The sequence below is a fragment of the Oreochromis niloticus genome, linkage group LG1, assembly GCF_001858045.2.
Source record: "Oreochromis niloticus isolate F11D_XX linkage group LG1, O_niloticus_UMD_NMBU, whole genome shotgun sequence".
Taxonomy (NCBI): domain Eukaryota; kingdom Metazoa; phylum Chordata; class Actinopteri; order Cichliformes; family Cichlidae; genus Oreochromis; species Oreochromis niloticus.
The window spans coordinates 39,844,673-39,862,942 of NC_031965.2; the positions used below are offsets into that span (position 1 = coordinate 39,844,673).

The 18,270-nt window shown below is 45.0% G+C and overlaps 1 protein-coding gene and 1 long non-coding RNA gene across 9 annotated transcripts in view; one reads left to right on the forward strand and one right to left on the reverse strand.

Moving 5' to 3' along the window:
- Nucleotides 1-3,014, forward strand: part of znf536 (zinc finger protein 536) — a 213,568-nt gene extending 210,554 nt beyond the window's left edge. For all 8 annotated transcript variants that reach the window (XM_005447858.4, XM_025908642.1, XM_019361736.2 and 5 more), the window contains one exon: nucleotides 490-3,014. In XM_005447858.4, coding sequence (XP_005447915.1) covers nucleotides 490-719 — 230 coding nt within the window. In that variant the 3' untranslated portion in view covers nucleotides 720-3,014. The remainder of the gene's footprint in view (nucleotides 1-489) is intronic.
- Nucleotides 1-18,270, reverse strand: part of LOC102075618 (uncharacterized) — a 76,496-nt gene that overhangs the window by 37,534 nt on the left and 20,692 nt on the right. The gene's annotated exons all lie outside the window — the stretch shown is intronic.

Here is an 18,270-nt window from a genome sequence, read left to right on the forward strand (position 1 = left end):
TCAGACTTTTAATACACTCTGAACTTTCTACGTCCACAGGGCACCAATGACGCGGCCGGGGTGAGGGAACATCCACCCCCGTTTGGGGGCTCTATCCAAAGGCCCAAACCAATTTTTGAGCTTTGTTTGAAACTGGTTTGGTATAAACTCTGATCGTAAACGGGTCGCTCCAAAGAACCAAATCTCTCTCACACACACAAACACTTGTTTTCATATCTTAGTGAGGACATCTAATTGACATAACCCAACTGTAACCCTGACACTAAAATCAAACAAACTTGGGGTTCTGTGTCTCGCCCAAGGATACTTTGGCATGCAGACTGGAGCAGCCAGGAATCAAACCACAAACCTTCAGATTAGCAGATTCTCGAACTCCTGAGCTGCAGGCCCCGCCCACAGGCTGACTGACCCCAGACTGTGGGCGAGGTCGGTCTTACGGCGACTTCCTGTTTGAGATTAAAGGGTTTCTGGTGTTTGTTGTTGTTGCAGGCCGCAGACCATTCAGGTGCAGTTACTGCCCCTACAGCGCCTCGCAGAAGGGCAACTTGAAGACTCACGTGCTATGCGTGCACCGCATGCCCTTCGACAACAGCTGCTACCCTGACAGACGCTTCAAACGCTCCTGCCCCGACCGCGATGCCCTGGAGAACAGCTCTGATGATGTCACATCGAACAACCCTATGACGGGAGTGGACCGTGTGACACGTGAGCGGGAGTGACGGCGCTCTAGTACTCTGCACAAAGTAACCATGTGTGTTATTAGACGCCTGTGAACACTTACTAGGAAAACCCGATTAATCAGCAGTGAACACACTTCCTGTAAAAAACACACTTCCTGTGGTGGAGGAGGACACCCAGAGCAGAACGCAACCGATGTTGGAGATGGTGGCATGTGCGTGTGTGTGTGTGTGGAGGGCACTGGTGCCAGCCTGCAGCTGTCATCGCAGAGGAAACCAATTCAGAGGTAACCTGACGCTGGACCCTATGCCGAGGGGTCGCAGCACATCCCATCAGCTGACCTGAGCCCCTCCCACACACACACACTCCTGCATCCTGCCCTTCACTCTCCCTCAAACACAACATGAATCAATCAGCGGCTTATTTACAGCATCCATTAGCCAACATCAAGGCTGGAGGTCACCTTACCACACCAGCGAAGGACCAAGACTCACGACAGTTTCAGTTTTGGACTCTGATCAGTGCTGGAGGGGCGTGGCCTGAGATTATGGTTATGTCTCGGATTAGGATTGTTCTCCAAGCCGTCAGTCTGTTTGAACAGGTCTCACTGTGTCTCTGGATTTGAGTCCTCAGAGGGGAAAGCTGACGTTGTGAAGTCAAACGTCATTCTTTCATTTTTTAAAAACAGAAAATGAGCCTTTGTTATTCTTCACTGTGCCGGCAGCTGTCGGTGACTGTTGGCCGAGGAGGAGAAGGAAAGCGTGGCGCTCGTTGTCATGGTGGCGGCTTCGGGTTCTTAATGTTTTTCTGATAAAGAGAAATGATCGGGACATTCACACAATCAATATCTCCCAAACACACACACGGTGTGGAGGGCTCAACCCCAGGGTCCTAGTGCCCATGCGGTGTACAGTCCACACACACACACACACACAGGACATTACATTCTCTCAAACTCAGTCATATGACTCCCAAAACGAGCTTTAAGGGAAAATGAACCAAAGCGTTCGCTGATCTTATTGTGCTGACCACAAAGTGCGGCGCAAAGTTGTGCCTCGCCGCGGCAGCTTTGAAGGTCATTGCTCTCCGTTTGCGGTTCTCAGATTTCACAGTGTCATTTCCACCCGGTGAGGAGTTTGTGAGTCTTTGCAGTCACGTCGGCATCCTCTGTGCTGCGAGGATTTTCATTGCAGCGCCGTACAAGTTTCACGCTTGTGACTGCCAGCACATTTCCCTCACAGCCAGTGGTTGCTCACTGGTCTGTAGGTCATGTGACTGAGGCCCGACCATAAACAGATTCATGTTACAGGTGATCTGTGTCACCAGGAATGAAGACAGGTTTACACAGTGTGGCACACACATGCAGACACACACACACACACACACACACACACACACAGTGTGTGTGATGAAGCAGGAGAGAGAAAAAGGACGTGACAGAAGGTGAACACTGATGTGATGCAGGTGTAACTCCGCCTCCTCGGCCCGGCAGAAAGTCTGAGTTCTTCTTTTTTTGTTGTTATCGAGCACTGCCCTCCAACCAAGAGCAACGTAACGTTCCCGTGATGTAGTCTGAGCTTTAGGTTTCCGTGCATTACTCTATCCTTGGTGGCTGTAGCTTTGTACACGTGTATGTGCTAAACATTTATATCTATACAAATTTATATTAACAAAAAGTCAGCAGGGGAAAAAAGTTTGTAAAGAGTTCACATTCCAGTTTCTGGCAGGAGTTCTCGGGCTTTTTGCGAATCGGAACATTTTCATCATCATGTTCAGATGAGGCAATCATTTCTGGTTTCAGACACTGGAAAATGCCATTTGTTGTCATTCCTCTGTGACTTATACTCTTTGTCCACGCCTGAGAAAGATACGCCATTTTTCCCTCTGCTGTAATCCTAAAATAATCCATTCCATTGTCCCCGTGCTGTTTCATCTCTGTCAAGCTTCTTATTTAAGTAGCACATGCAGTTTTGCTCACTTATAATCGCCGGTGCTAGAGGAGAAGAAAGATGAACCCATTTATATCCCCCGCAGCTCTGTAGTGTCCACGTTCCTGAAGGAAGAAGAGCTCTTTAGCCCAGAGGAGGTGATGTGAAGAGAGGGGGTTTGTTGCAAACTATGAGCTTATACTCACAGTAGATACGTCTGCATTTAAGAAACAGATATTTATTCTTGCACATCTGTCAGAGAGAAGATGAAACTCATTAAAGAGGTGTATCAAACATTTGACTGTTTACTCTTCTTGCGTTCTAGATGTTCTGATGTACTTTGAAGCCGTGAGATTTATCTGATGTTTTTTCTGCAATAAAACCTCTACCTCTGGGAATCACTTCCTCTCAGTCTGGATCCCTTCACACCATTCAGATCAATCACACCGCTAAAGAAGATGAAGAAGTGTTCTGACTGCGGAATGACTGCACACACCTGAAGCGCTCGAACGCTTCGCTCAAATCAAAGCGACGAGTCTTAAAATGGGCTCTAAGAAGCAGAAATATGACCTGAGAATGCAGTTTGCTTGTAAGTGCTGGCTCTTATTGAGTCAGTCATTACATGTGAAATCACAGGAGCAGTACAAATAAAGGCTTTAATGCCCCAACAGGGAAGCATATAGGAAACCCAGGGGAACCAAAAATAGCTGGGAGAGGTGGTGCCGAGAACACTAAAAGCCAGTCTATGACCCCAAAAGCATCTCTTTGAGGTTATACTGAGGCACACTGGTGCTTTTCCTTCAGGCAAAGTTTACCACCTTGTGTTCATGACTAAAGTCAAAACACAAACGAGGATGGAAACGTTTGGTGGGATTGGCTGATAAACTACAAATCCTGACCTAGTGGTACCGTTGCAGGCTCACACAGGTCCAGCAGGGTTAGGCCTGGTCTACGCCAGGGGTGTAGCAAGGACAGTCTGAAATTTGGTTGGTGCAACCACGGTCACCTCCATTGACTGATTATAACAAAGCCCCGTTAAGACCAGCTCCACGTCAGCGTGGAGAGCTCAGCGTGGGCCCCTACATGTCTAACAGATTCAGTTCAGCTCATTTTTATTTATATAAAAGCCTGAAGGAGCCTTATGTTGAAAGGAAATCCCAACAATCAGACAGACCCCCAATGAGTAAGCATTTGGCGACAGTGGGAAGAAAAAACTCCGTGTAAGAAACCATCAGGAGAACCAAGCTCAGGTAGGGGCAGCCATCTGCTGCAACCGGCTGGAGGGGGATGCTTTGGGCCGTTATGTTAAAGGGGGAACACGTGCTGCTGTGGAGGCGCCCCCTGCTGGGGAATAGCCACACGACACACATGGAGTGAACGAGTTTTCAGGGAAAATGAACCGAAGAGTTTGCTGATGTTATCGTGCCGACCACGATCAGACAAACAGTCCTGCGTATCTGCTTCTGCATTATAAAATCCAGAAACATAAATAAGTGTAATTAAATAAAAAAAACGTTTACCATGAAAACTACAACAACTCCAGCAAACATTGAAGTGCATGAGGACTTTAAAATGTGCTGCGCCGTTATTTAACAGTGCAGTAGATGCTGTTGTAGGTTAACCCATACAACAGCTCCCTGATGTTATAGGGGTTAACCACCGGTTCTAAAGTGAAACCTGCCAGGAAACGTCGGACAACCAATGCGGTAACACCTCACCAAAAAGCCCCGCCCACTTTCGTATGGGAAAAAACATGTAGGAAAAGTGAAGCAGCTGCATCAAATTCACCATCAGGACTTCTCATTGATTAAAGACATTTGTTAGCCACCAGATAAAAATCCCCGTCCTCCTCCTAACACAGAATTAAGAAAGAAGCACCGATTTCTGTCAAATACACCTGAAGTGTGCTGAAGCAGACCACACCCACCAAACATGCCCGTGTGGACCCACAGCGGGTGGCTGTGTATGCCCACACAGGGCCGACTGCAGTTTTGCCCTTTTGGAAATTCCAGCAGGGAATTCTGTGGGCAAAGCAGTCATTGCCCTGTGTGGGTTAGCCCTGCAGTTCCCTCATCAGTTTTTTTGGGTGTCCCTACATTAGACCGAAAGCCGCATGTTTGCTAGGAAATGTTGGGAAAACCAGACAGCGCAGCAACATTTCAAACCCTGAAGCCGCGCTGCTATTGGTTGACTGGAAAAACATCTATTTCAGCGCACCTTTGCCGGCTGCCGTTCAGCTGTCTCTCCACAGAGTCCCACCACAGCCTCGGACTGCTGCTGCTTCTACTTCCTCTTCTCAGTCCAGCAGTGCTGACTGTTTACACCAGGGGTGTCCAAACTCCGGCCCGTGGTCCATTTTTAATTGGCCCGCAAGTAATTTTATAAATAGAATAGAATATGGCCCGCACTTCAACTTTTGCTTGAGTGTATTGCACTTCTTAGTTTTAACACCAGGGGGAGCTACTGTTGATCAAGGCAGTTGGTCCACAAAAAAGGACAATCACAGAAGAAATTTACCCCAAGTTACTAAACATGGCAGAAGAAGGTAGAAAGTGAATGCAGAAAATTTCAGACACGGTGGCAGAGTGAATATTTCTTCAAAGAATTCAAGGGGAAGTGTGTCTGTTTGATCTGCACTGAAACTGTGGCAGTTATGAAAGAGTATAATGTACGACGTCATTATGAAACCAAACATCAGGCCTATGCATCCTACAATGGTGCTGAACCAGAGCAGGAATTAAAGCAAAGGGTAGCTATCCTGCGGGGTCAGCAACAGTATTTCTTCGTGCTCAAATTGTCCAGGAAAAGGCTCCAATATCAGCTATGAGGTCACCCAACTCATCGCAAGACATGGCAAGCCTTTTTCAGATGGAGACCTCATAAAACACTGCCTCGTTAAAGTCACCGAAATAATGTGCCTGGAAAAAGTGCAGGACTTCAACAACGTCAGCATGTCCAGAAATACAGTTGTGCGACGCATTGAAGACTGTCAGCCAACATTAAACTGCAACTGTCTGATAAAGCTGTGCTTTTGATTTTTACTCCATCGCATGCGATCCGAGCACTGATGCCACAGACACCGCACAGCTGCTAATTTTTTTGCTGGGAGTGGACGAGAGCACGAGCGCTTTAGGTGAGTAAAAACTATATTCCACAGTACCCGTGTGTTAATGTGCAGGTACACATGCTTCAAATATCAATAATGCGCATCAATTCTGTCACTACCCTGCTTTTGCGCACCACTTTCTTGTATGCGTTTTTCTTGTTAACACACAGTACAAAGTCAGCTGATCTCATCTGATGCAGATCTGCTCCTTGGTCAGGTGACATTTGTCCAGATTTTTGGCATGAGTGGTGTCGGATCAGCATCGGAGCTGGATGGCCCGATTTACATAGCCAGCGCAGCTGATACTCACCAGAATAATTTACTAAAATTATATGCACTCCTGTTATTAAGTCCAGTTCAGTCTGTTAATGTTGATAACGGTTTCAAACGAACGTTAATAGGTGTGTTGCTAAGCCTAATAACTTAAATAACAAACTTGAAATGTACCCGTCCCATTTTCCCCTTTATTGTTTTTTCTCTGTGCTGTAAATCTTCTGTCTAAGAAGAAATCTGCTGCTGTTCTGGGAATGAGCTACCAAAGCTTTTTCTGAATAAATCAGTAAAGATCCATTTATGGAAAGCTGTGATGAAGGCAGTTTTGTCTTTAATTATATTCAACAATATAACATATTTGACCACTTTTAAGTGATTTTTCTAACTTTAATACACTAAAGTTAAGGTTATATACCTAATTTCTAGTAAGTGGCCCAGCCCCTCCTATATTTTTATGTATGTGGGCAGTGAAAAAAGTTTGGACACCCCTGGTTTACACCGAGCTCATCGCGGCTGAGGCTGAGGATAACCTGCCTTCTCCCAAGAGTCTTTGATCCGTTGAGCCCAGGTTTGTTTCTTTGGCCTCACAGACTGGAAGCTGTAACTGAGAGGTATTAAAATGTAAAAATTGAATGTGTCAAACATTTGGCCCATGCAGAGTCAGAGGAGACGTAAAAATATCTGCAATGAAAGGACAGAAAAGAGGGAAAAAGCCACGCAGCAGCTGAATTTGAAATGTCCCCGGGATGAGTGCTTTTTACTGTTAATGGAGAAATAGAGTGCGTGGCATATTTAATGGGTTTTGTTTTTATTGTACAGCACTGAATAATTAACTGGGAAGCAGCATGTCACATAGATTTATCTTTTAATTAAAATAACGTGGTTCACGCATATTTGAGTGGTAGTCCAAATAAATGCAATATCCAAATTTATGTTTTGTTTATCTTCCTGTTAATTATGCGGAGATTGTTCACTGTACAGCCCTTCATATCCCCCCTCCCTCTCCCCCTCTCTCCGAGTAATAACCAGTCAGGTTTTATTAATTTATGGATAATTGTGGCTACACGAATAAGGTGCATGGCATGAAACCGGCTTATTCTTATAAAGTGAGATGAATGTGTGGGGCTGGCTGATGCCTCCACAAGACAACAATAAAGAGAAGAACATTTTTCCATCCTCGTCTTCAGGATCACACTAATTTCTACTATCTGTTTTCTCATTAGAGTCGAGACAAGAGCAAACAAGGACCGCCTCCTCAGACGCCGCTTCATGCAGTGAAATCATCCCAGCAGAGGATACTCCGTCCCAGTGTGGCTCACGGCGGTCTGTCCAAAGGAAGGAGATTTGTCAGCGAGTCCATGAAACCTTCAACTGGTGGCAAAAAGCATCACTTTCTCTGTGGTCCACATGATGTTATTTTCCTGATTTCCAGGCATTTATCTTAGTATATATATTAATAAATATTTACATCTCACATATGAAATTTGGCAAAAAAAAAAAAAAAAAAAAAGCAAAAACTCTGGTGTGGGAGGAGTTCGGAGAGGCCATGGAAAAAGACTTTCGGACTGCCTCGAAGAGATTCTGGCAAACCGTCAGGCGTCTCAGGAGGGGAAAGCGGTGCTCTACCTGCACTGTGTATAGTGCTGGCGGAGCGCTGCTGACGTCGACTGAGAAAATTGTCAGGCGGTGGAAGGAATACTTCGAGGACCTCCTTAATCCCACTGACACGTCTTCCGAGGAGGAAGCAGAGTCTGGGGATGAGGGGAATGACCCGCCAATTTCCGGGGGCGAGGTCACTGAGGCAGTTAAACAACTCCTTGGTGGCAGAGCCCCTGGTGTTGATGAGGTCCGCCCCGAGTTCCTGAAGGCTCTGGACATTGTAGGGCTGTCCTGGTTGACACGCCTCTACAGTGTTGCGTGGAGATCAGGGGCAGTACCCCTGGACTGGCAGACCGGGGTGGTGGTCCCCATCTTTAAGAAGGGAGACCGGAGGGTGTGTTCCAACTACAGGGGGATCACACTCCTCAGCCTCCCTGGGAAAGTCTATGCCAGGGTGCTGGAAAGGAGAGTTCGTCCGCTAGTCGAACCTCGGATACAGGAGGAACAATGCGGTTTTCGTCCTGGTCGCAGAACACTGGACCAGCTCTTTATCCTCTCAAGGATACTTGAGGGTGCATGGGAGTTTGCCCAACCAGTCTATGTGTTTTGTGGACTTGGAGAAGGCATTCGACCGTGTCCCTCGGGGTGTCCTGTGGGAGGTGTTGCGGGAGTATGGGGTGTCTGGCCCATTGCTACGGGCCATTTGATCCCTATACAACCGTTGCAAGAGTTTGGTTCGCATTGCCGGCAATAAGTCGGACTCGTTCCCGGTGGGTGATGGGCTCCGCCAGGGCTGCCCTTTGTCACCGGTTCTGTTCATAATTTTTATGGACAGGATTTCTAGGCGCAGCCAAATGGCGGAGGGCTTTCGCTTCGGTGGCCTCAGAATCTCATCTCTGCTTTTTGCGGATGATGTGGTTCTGTTGGCTTCATCAGGTGAAGGCCTCCAGCTCGCACTGGAACGGTTCGCAGCCGAGTGTGAAGCAGCGGGAATGAGGATCAGCACCTCCAAATCTGAGGCCATGGTTCTCAGCCGGAAAAGGGTGGAGTGCCCACTCCCGGTCGGGGATGAGTTCCTGCCCCAAGTGGAGGAGTTCAAGTATCTCGGGGTCTTGTTCGCGAGTGATGGGAGAAGGGAGCCGGAGATCAACAGACGGATTGGTGCTGCGGCTGCAGTGATGCGGACGCTGCACCGGTCCGTCGTGGTGAAGAGGGAGCTGAGTGTAAAAGCGAAGCTCTCAATTTACCGGTCGATCTACGTCCCTACCCTCACCTATGGCCACGAGCTGTGGGTAGTGACCGAAAGAACGAGATCGCGGATACAAGCGGCAGAAATGAGCTTCCTCCGAAGGGTGGCTGGCCTCTCCCTTAGAGATAGGGTGAGAAGTTCAGCCATCCGGGAGGGGCTCAGAGTAGAGCCGCTGCTCCTCCACATCGAAAGGAGCAATGTTGAGGTGGTTCGGGCATCTGACAAGGATGCCTCCTGGGCGCCTCCTGGGTGAGGTGTTCCGGGCATGTCCCACTGGGAGGAGGCCCCGGGGCAGACCCAGGACACGCTGGAGAGATTATATCTCTCGGCTGGCCTGGGAACGCCTTGGTGTTCCCCCGGATAAGCTGGAGGAGGTGGCTGGGGAGAGGGAGGTCTGGGCTTCTCTGCTTAGGCTGCTGCCCCCGCGACCCGGACTCGGATAAAGCGGATGAAGATGGATGGAAAAAAAAAAAAAGCACAAAAACCTTCAGAGTTCACGAACCAACATCGACACGTGAGACACACCTTAATGTTAACAGCATGTCTCAGATCAGCGTCATTACAGAGCTTACTACGATGCACATCTGTTCCCCCACTCGCCTTACAGCTTATATCTATTATGTTTGGTAGTCACATCTGTAAGCAGGTGACGCTAACATTGCCTGTAATCGATTACTTTGTGTTACATGATGGATATGTAGCCTGCAAAGAAGAACAATAAACATATTTTTTTGGTGTTTACGAACAGAGGTTTCAGTCATCGGTCCATAAACAGAGATAACAACATTAACAGACACATCTGTGTTTTCAAACATGAGCTGACAAGGCAACAATAATAGTAATAATAATAATTTTTTAATAATTATTTTCTTTTTTTCTCTCAGACGAAAAATAGGGAGAAGAGGATAATTTTGTCACAGCTGACAGGTTTCTTTGTTTTTTATCCTTGACTTTGTTAGAAAATAAAAAAAAGGATTCTCCATCTGAGGAAACCTCCCACTCGCTGCTCCAGGCACAAACCAAACTCTAGTTTCTCACATGACCAGGAGGCCTCTGAGGGCAGCCTTTGCATCCATGTCCGGTGACATTCAAATAAAATGAATGGAGGTCACCAGAGAACACCTGAAGTTTAATATTCTAAGGAAATGCTGAACGCACGATCAGCCTGTTTACCTCCTGCGATGTATGTGACATGATAAAGGTTCAGCATACGACCACACTGACAGTAATAAGCTAAAAATAACACAGCAAAAAACCTTTGGGCTGCATACAGCATGCCAGTAATTAAAGTCACTGATGATAAAAAACAGGCATCACAATAATTTCTGTCACATCGAAAAATGCAAAGATTCACCTGCAGATGCTGCGAAAGCTCACCTGTCATTAAGAAACGCTTAAACAACGAGACGTTTGAAATACATCACAGAGGGACCCAGGCACAGAGTGAAGAAACTCAACTCAAACGACTCCATCTGAACTCCGCGCAGACAGCAGCACGTACCAGCGGACAGCTGACGCTTTCAGTTTTTCTAGTTACCATGGCAGCGCAGTTAGAGAAGATGATGAGATGTTCTGCAGACAGCATGGAAAACCTTTGTGATTGCTTCGGTTCTTGTTGGATTTCTGCTCCTCTTCCAGGACTGGGATTGGGCACCCCTGTTGTAGCCATCCCCCAGCTCTCTGTGAATGCTGCTCATAGCCAATGATCAGTGGACCCAAACAACCGCATCAAGACCCTTTGGAGGTGGTGGTCTTGGTGCGGTTCCAAATGAACTCCAGTGGATCAGGATCCCTCCTATTTGATAAAGTGGAAATTTAAGCTAATGATATTGTAGTCATAAATATACTAGGAATAGGGTGTAATGATATCTTCTTTATACGTTCTCATAAACATATTTTTACTGTGTTAAAAATAAACAAGAGCCGGTTTGCAGTTTGTGGAAGTCGCCATTATCCCCCACATAGTTTTAATACTGTGGCCGGGAAGGACATCTCCCCTCCAACTAGTCGTGTCCCCTTCACCAAAGAAGTGAAAACCCAAAGAAAAGAGAGAATCAATGTTGGAAATGTGGCGTGAGACAAAGTTCCAACTATAGGGTCAGACTATAGGAAGCAGTGGTGATGTGTAGAAGATCAGAGAGATGTGGACGTGTAAGATTATGGAACACTTGAAACTAATTAGCAGAATCCTAAAATTAAAGCAATCCTTTATACGAAGCAAGTGAAGGACAGGAGTCAGTGGGAGAAGAAGGTGTGCTTAGTGGGCAGATGAAGTTGGGTGTCATCAGCATGACAATGACAACGTATGTGTAAAAATCTGAGCTAAAGGTAAAGATAAATATTAAATAGAAGGAAGCCTGGGGCTCTGGGGAACACCACTGACAATTGGGCAAGCTTGTGATCCGAAATCTTTTAACTGTATACTCTGATTATGAGTCGAGAGATATGACTTAAACCAGGCCTGTGAAGCGCCAATGACACCAACCAACTGTAATTTGTTTGAAAGGATATCATGAGAGACTGTATCAAAGGCAGAGCTCCATCAAAGAGCACGTATGGAAAACAGTCTAGATCGGCTGCCCTCACAAGATCAGTTGTGACTGAGTACTGTAACGCGGCCAAAAACGCGACTGAAATAGTTCAAACAGATGACGGGAAGGTGAGAATACAGCAAGCGTTTCTTTTACAATTTTTCAAAGAAAGGGTAAATTAGCATTAGGTTGAAGGGTTTTGCACTAGTTTTCTTAAGAGTTGGAATTATCACAGCTGTATTAAGAGGTAGAGGCAAAAAGCCGGAGATTAGGGAAGAGTAAATATTGTCAGTTATTAAAAGACAGAGAGGATAAACAGGATTTAGCCACCTGGGTGATAAGTTGGTCAAGTTAACAGGGTAGAAGATATAGGCTACGTCTGCACTAGCCTGGATAAATTTGAAAACGTTGTTTTCGTCTGAAAACGCTCCGCATCCACACTATCGTTTTCATTCGTTTTCACAGATTTTCACAGACATGTCATCGGGTGCTGAAAGCTGACACCTCACAGATCCTGAAACTGCAAGTTTACCATGGCCAAAATTCACTGAACAGCAAAAGAAGACCAAAACTACGCTTCAAGTTAAAAAAACATTTTAGTGAAGTCTTTTCTTACTCTGCTTTCACCACAATAAAAATCACACTTCCTGCATAGCTCTAGTGTGCTTCGAGACCAGTTACCCATTAAAAATCTCTATTTTCTGTATCATTCACTTGCTTATGATGCCCAGTACATACAGTGATGTCAGCTGCTGTTTTTCCCCCCAAAATGACCTCTGACAAGAAACCAACTTCTGCTATCCAATACCCAAGAAATTTTAACTTCCACAAATTATTCTAAATTGCAAAATACTGATCTTTGTCTCTAATGAAACCTCTGTAACTTTGTGAAAAACAGACGTTTCTGTTTTTTTATTACTACAATTAAAAAAAAACTGCCAACAACAAAAAACAGGACAGTCTGGCTAATGAGCTTTGTGTCATGGTGGAGTTTATTTTTGGACTTCTGACTCTGCTTTATTCACACAGTCTTTGAGTTTACTCAGAGTCCCCAGTTATGTCCCTGTTTCACATTCCATGTCTTCCCTGTTGGTCATGTCCATCCATGTATGTTCTCCCAACCCTGTCTTGTCTCTCGCTCCGTGTCCCTCGTCCTGAGTCTTAGTCGTGTCCCTGCGTCTTGTCTCCCTTGACCGTCCCCATGTTCTTCTGCTACTGTTTCATTCCTCTGCCTCCTCAGTCCGTCTCATCCTCATGTTGGCTTCTGTCCTCTGGCCTACCGTGTGTCTTAGTCTGCCTCTTAGTTGTTTCCCGTTTTATTTTGACAGGGTCTCATCCCGTGTTCACTGTTTTTAGTTTTGCTTCTCCTGCGTCGTTATGTCTGTTTGGCCCAGCTGTGTCCCCATACATGCTGTCTGTTTTCCATCTGTCCCTCGTCAGGTTGTTTGCGTTCCTTGCCTTCATGTTCCAGGTTTACACATTTATTTCTTACATTTTTAAGTCCAAAGAGCTGTGCTGATAGATTTCCTTCTTTGTCACAGCAGCTTTTTCTTTATGATGCAGAAAAACAGTTAAATATGTGACTTCTTCACACTGACAGAAAGGAGAGTTTCACTGGTCCGGCTGTAAGATCAAAGTGGCCTGCCATGTAAAATAGGCTTGACACCCCTGTTTTACTGGATACATGATGTGCTGCTATAGTCATCCTCTTATTCCTTGCTGTAAAAGGTCTTGAAAAACCAATTAAATACTGATTTTGTGTTATTTTAATTTGAGTGCAGGATAAACTGATTTATTTGCAGTATGGTGATGGTGCAGAGCAGATCGTTGGGTGGGATCAGCTGTAGCAGTCCTTTAGTTTGAACCGAAGCTCATCACGATGGTTAGTTTGGCCTGTTTTCATGTGTGTAGGGTTGGAAAGCAGTTGTGACAGCACATGTAACATCTGCTTATATGTTGCTGAATTTTGTTGGCTAAATCCACAGAGACCAGTAAACCGAAGAGCATCAGCAGGTCAGCTGACCACAGCCTGCACAGAGCTGTGCAGGCTGGTCATGTGACTGATCATGTGATTTCTTTGTTTTGTCTTTGCTGCACTGCTACACTGGAAGCTGGGGTTCTCCCACCTGCCAAATCCTGCTTTAGCACCTGGTGGTACAAAGACAACACATGCGCCTGACTGAAGATCAGCAGCTTTTCCTCCATGTGCACAAACATCCCTGTGCAAAGGTAGCTGCAGGGAGAAGCCTTAACCCACGAGGTGCACAAAAATAAATCAGCTCATACATGTTAATCCAGTTAGTCAGCGCCTTTATTAACCAGTGGATCCTGGGAGAATCCTTGACGTTCCTGATGGTCAGGTACGGCATCACTCCTTTGCCCTCCCCAGAGTGGGGCGGCCTCTTTCTCCCATCATAATTAAACAAGTTTCTGCCTTTATCCCATGTCCATTAGCAGAGCCCATAGCACAGCTCGGGAAATGGTCATTATCACACACAGAAATAGGAACATAAATTTGCTGTTAATGAAAATGTCAATTAGCAGTCTGCTGTGTTAGAAGACGGGGTGATAGCATCACCACTGTGAATTAAGCACCCGCGCGCTCACCGGGGGGCTTCTCATACATAAAAACATCTAAACGGTGCACCTAACCTCCGTACTTTAAATCCAACAAAGCCCACAACAACTACTCTTCCTCACTCTGTCACACGTGGCGTTGAACCGTTGCTCTTCTCCATAATTACCCTACATCTGGGAGGAAAAATAAATATCTGAGATGGAAATTAAAAACAAGGCCACAAAATGTAATGTTCACTAAAAAAATATATACATACACATATATGTGTGTGTGTGTCATTATTCTATACTTTCATCCTTAAGCTGTTTCGTCTCTAGAACCCCTGGGTTTGACGAGTTGTTTTGATATTTTTATTCACATATTTGGATCATTAATCAAATGGCAGCATGGAGGGAGGGCAAGCAGAGGGGGATGGATGCGATCCATATAGCATATCTTCTTCAGGGTGTGTGTGTGTGTGTGTGTGTGTGTGTGTGTGTGTGTGTGTGTATACACATGCTGTAAGATCAATCTAAAAGTCCTCTGCAACAGCCACTTCAGACCCTGGGCGCAGTCACAAAAAAATGATTACCATTACACTTCCACCCTCCCCACACCTCCCCGCTCACTCTCAGCAGACGATGAGGGGAAATAAATGTTGCCACACGCACACACACACACACACACACACACACACAAACTGCTTCTGCTAGAAATGACAGAAATAAAAAAGACTGATTCCCACCTAAACGTCAATATGAGGGGGATGTATTAAAAGTGCATTTGAAATTCTTAGCAGCGTTCCACTTCATTTCTGAATGTCTGGGTCTTGCACCCTTAAAAGCAGAGAGAAATAAATCAAGTTTGTTGCTCGAGCTGAGACCCCTATAAAAATAAATAGATGAACGCTGGTCACCTCGGAACCATTTTTAAAACGTCCCCCTCGCTGCACTGTATCCATAATTATGATTTTGATTGTCTGTGACCACATCCTCCGAGATCAAATGTGAAGCGGAATAACAGCGGCGCGGACGGAGAGATTTATTCGTCGTCTGCTGTGGCTGAGGTTGTGCATGACAAACAGATAGTTAATACCTCGGGGTATAAAATGCTGCTGCTTAGGCGTTCCCTAACCTTTTACACGCAGAGACTTTGTACTGAGGAAACTCTCAATGTTTGCAGGCTTGAAAACAGCTAATACACACAGAGAGATGAAATTACTGCGAGAAAACAAAAAAAACTGCTTTTGATCTGGGGCCATAATTAGCCAGCCAACCTTAGCACAGAGTCCTAACTCTTTTAGCAGAACAAGAGGAGAGAGCAGCTCCTCGAACCTGCACCATTAACGCAACCAGCTTCTACTCAGGACCTGGTCAGTGGACTCAAACTGTCCAAAAACATTTTTTCACTGTAATTAGTGACGGCAAAAAGTACCAACATCCTTTACTTTAGCAGAAATACAGATACTTGTGTTAAAAAGTACTGCAGTAAAAGTTGTAATAAAGATTCAGTGTCGTTACTCAAGTTAAAGAGAAAAAGTACTGGCTTTGAAATGTAAGTAAAAGCAGCTCTTTGCAGGACGTTTGTACTAGGTACTTCTGTGCAAAACTAACTAAACCTTCTGCTATAATAATATAATAATAACATACAGCATGTACACAGATTCTCTTTTTGTCTGTGCTGTGATCAGCTGACCAGCAGCTCTACACACTGAATACAATGAAAGGTAAGCACTCTGCTCAGCAGTAGTTATCTTAGCTGATTTCATCCTCTACACTGACAGTACACTGCTTCATACTGGCTCTCTACTCAGCACTATACAGTTGGTAGGAAGGTGGAATTAAGCGGATGAATCTAAGCATCATCATCTTAAATTCAAATTCAGCCCTGATACACTTTATGTGACCATGACAGCCACAGCTGGTGTGCACCAGCCCAACACAGAGCTTCACTGTAAATTCACCACAGAACGACAAGGCAGTTTGTCCTGCACTAAACTGCTAAGAATTTAAATAACACAATCAGTTGGTTTTGTGGTTACATAATATTAAAAAATATACCTGTCACTCAAAAAATGTTACTCCCCCTTCCTCCCGGGTTGGATGGGTGGATATATTGGATTAGCGGTTGGATGTATTGGATTAGCAGTTGGATATGTTGGATTAGCAGCTGGCTGTATTAGATTAGTGGTTGGATGGGTGGATATATTGGATTAGCAGTTGGCTGTATTGGATTAGCAGTTGGATGGTTGGCTGCATTGGATTAGCAGTTGGATGGTTGGATGTATTGGATTAGCGTTTGGATGGTTGGATGTATTGGATTAGCGGTTGGATGTATTGGATTAGCGGTTGGATGGTTGACTGCACTGGATTAGCAGTTGGATGGCTGGATGTATTGGATTAGCGTTTGGATGGTTGGATGTATTGGATTAGCGGTTGGATGTATTGGATTAGCGTTTGGATGTATTGGATTAGCAGTTGGATGTATTGGATTAGCGGTTGGATGGTTGGATGTATTGGATTAGCGGTTGGATGGTTGGATGTACTGGATTAGCGTTTGGATGGTTGGATGTATTGGATTAGCGGTTGGATGGTTGGATGTATTGGATTAGCGGTTGGATGGTTGGATGTATTGGAGTAGCGGTATTGGATTAGTGTTTGGATGGTTGGATGTAGGGCTGGGCTATATAATACCGTTCACGGTAATACCGGTGTAATTTTGGGCAACGATAGGAAAATGAAATATCGCGATAGAATATGGGTAAAGCGCGCATGCGCAGTGCCTATGTTTACATACGCACATGGCGGCGACGCAGAATGAGAAGAGCGAAAGTGGATCATTAAATGAAACGGATGAACCAGAATGTGTTTGTAAAAATGCTGCAACTTCAGTGGTGTGGAACTGGTTTAGCTTTCGTCCGTCAGATACATAACAAAGCACTATTTTTGGTAGAGCATGCTAGCGGGCCGTCGTCACTACCGTGTTGTTTGGAAAATACGGCACACTTAAAATCAATCCTTTGATTTTTCTGAAAATCGTCAGTGCCCCTTATAATCCCGTGTGCCTTATGTATGAATTCTGGTTGTGTTTACTGACCTCGAAACGATTTTATGTGGTACACGGCGCTCGAAAATCTGTCAGATGTTTCAGTACGACTTTGCTAAGTTACGAAGCCGCACCGCTTGATGGATTGTCGGAGCATTACGGCTACCGTAGGCAGGAGCCTCGCGGAGTGATACGTACTGTGCTTCAACATAATATTACCTTATTGTGTGTATATAACCTCTTTTTAAGTTTTGTGGATATTGTACATGGTTGTGCTGAGGATATGTCAGCCAATTTCCACTGGAAATGCCTTTTGGTTAAACTGTCAGCAAGGAATTTGCACTGTTAAATTTTTATATAACTTTAATGCACATAAAAAACAGCTGCTTGTTTAAGTGAAAATACATTGATGGGGTTTTTTGCACTAATAAAGTTGTGGAGTTGTAAAGTATTTTGTCTAGTGTCAATTATATCGTCAGTTATATCGTTATCGCAAATTTTCAAATGTATATTGTGATAAATATTTTTGGTCATATCGCCCTGCTCTAGTTGGATGTATTGGAGTAGTGGTTGGATGTTATGGATTAGCGGTTGGATGGTTGGATGTATTGGATTAGCGTTTGGATGGTTGGATGTATTGGATTAGCGGTATTGGATTAGTGTTTGGATGGTTGGCTGTATTGGATTAGCAATTGGATGTGTTGGATTAGCGTTTGGATGGTTGGATGTATTGGATTAGCGTTTGGATGGTTGGATGTATTGGATTAGCGTTTGGATGGTTGGATGTATTGGATTAGCGGTATTGGATTAGTGTTTGGATGGTTGGATGTATTGGATTAGCGGTATTGGATTAGTGTTTGGATGGTTGGATGTATTGGATTAGCGGTATTGGATTAGTGTTTGGATGGTTGGATGTATTGGAGTAGTGGTTGGCTGTATTGGATTAGCGTTTGGATGGCTGGCTGTATTGGATTAGCGGTTGGATGGTTGGCTGTATTGGATTAGCGGTTGGATGCATTGGATTAGCGGTTGGATGCATTGGATTAGCGGTTGGATGGTTGGATTAGCGGTTGGATGTATTGGATTAGCGGTTGGATGGTTGGATGCATTGGATTAGCGTTTGGATGGTTGGATGTATTGGATTAGCGGTTGGATGTATTGGATTAGCGGTTGGATGGTTGGATGCATTGGATTAGCGGTTGGATGGTTGGATGCATTGGATTAGCGGTTGGATGGTTGGATGCATTGGATTAGCGGTTGGATGGTTGGATGCATTGGATTAGCGGTTGGATGGTTGGATGCAT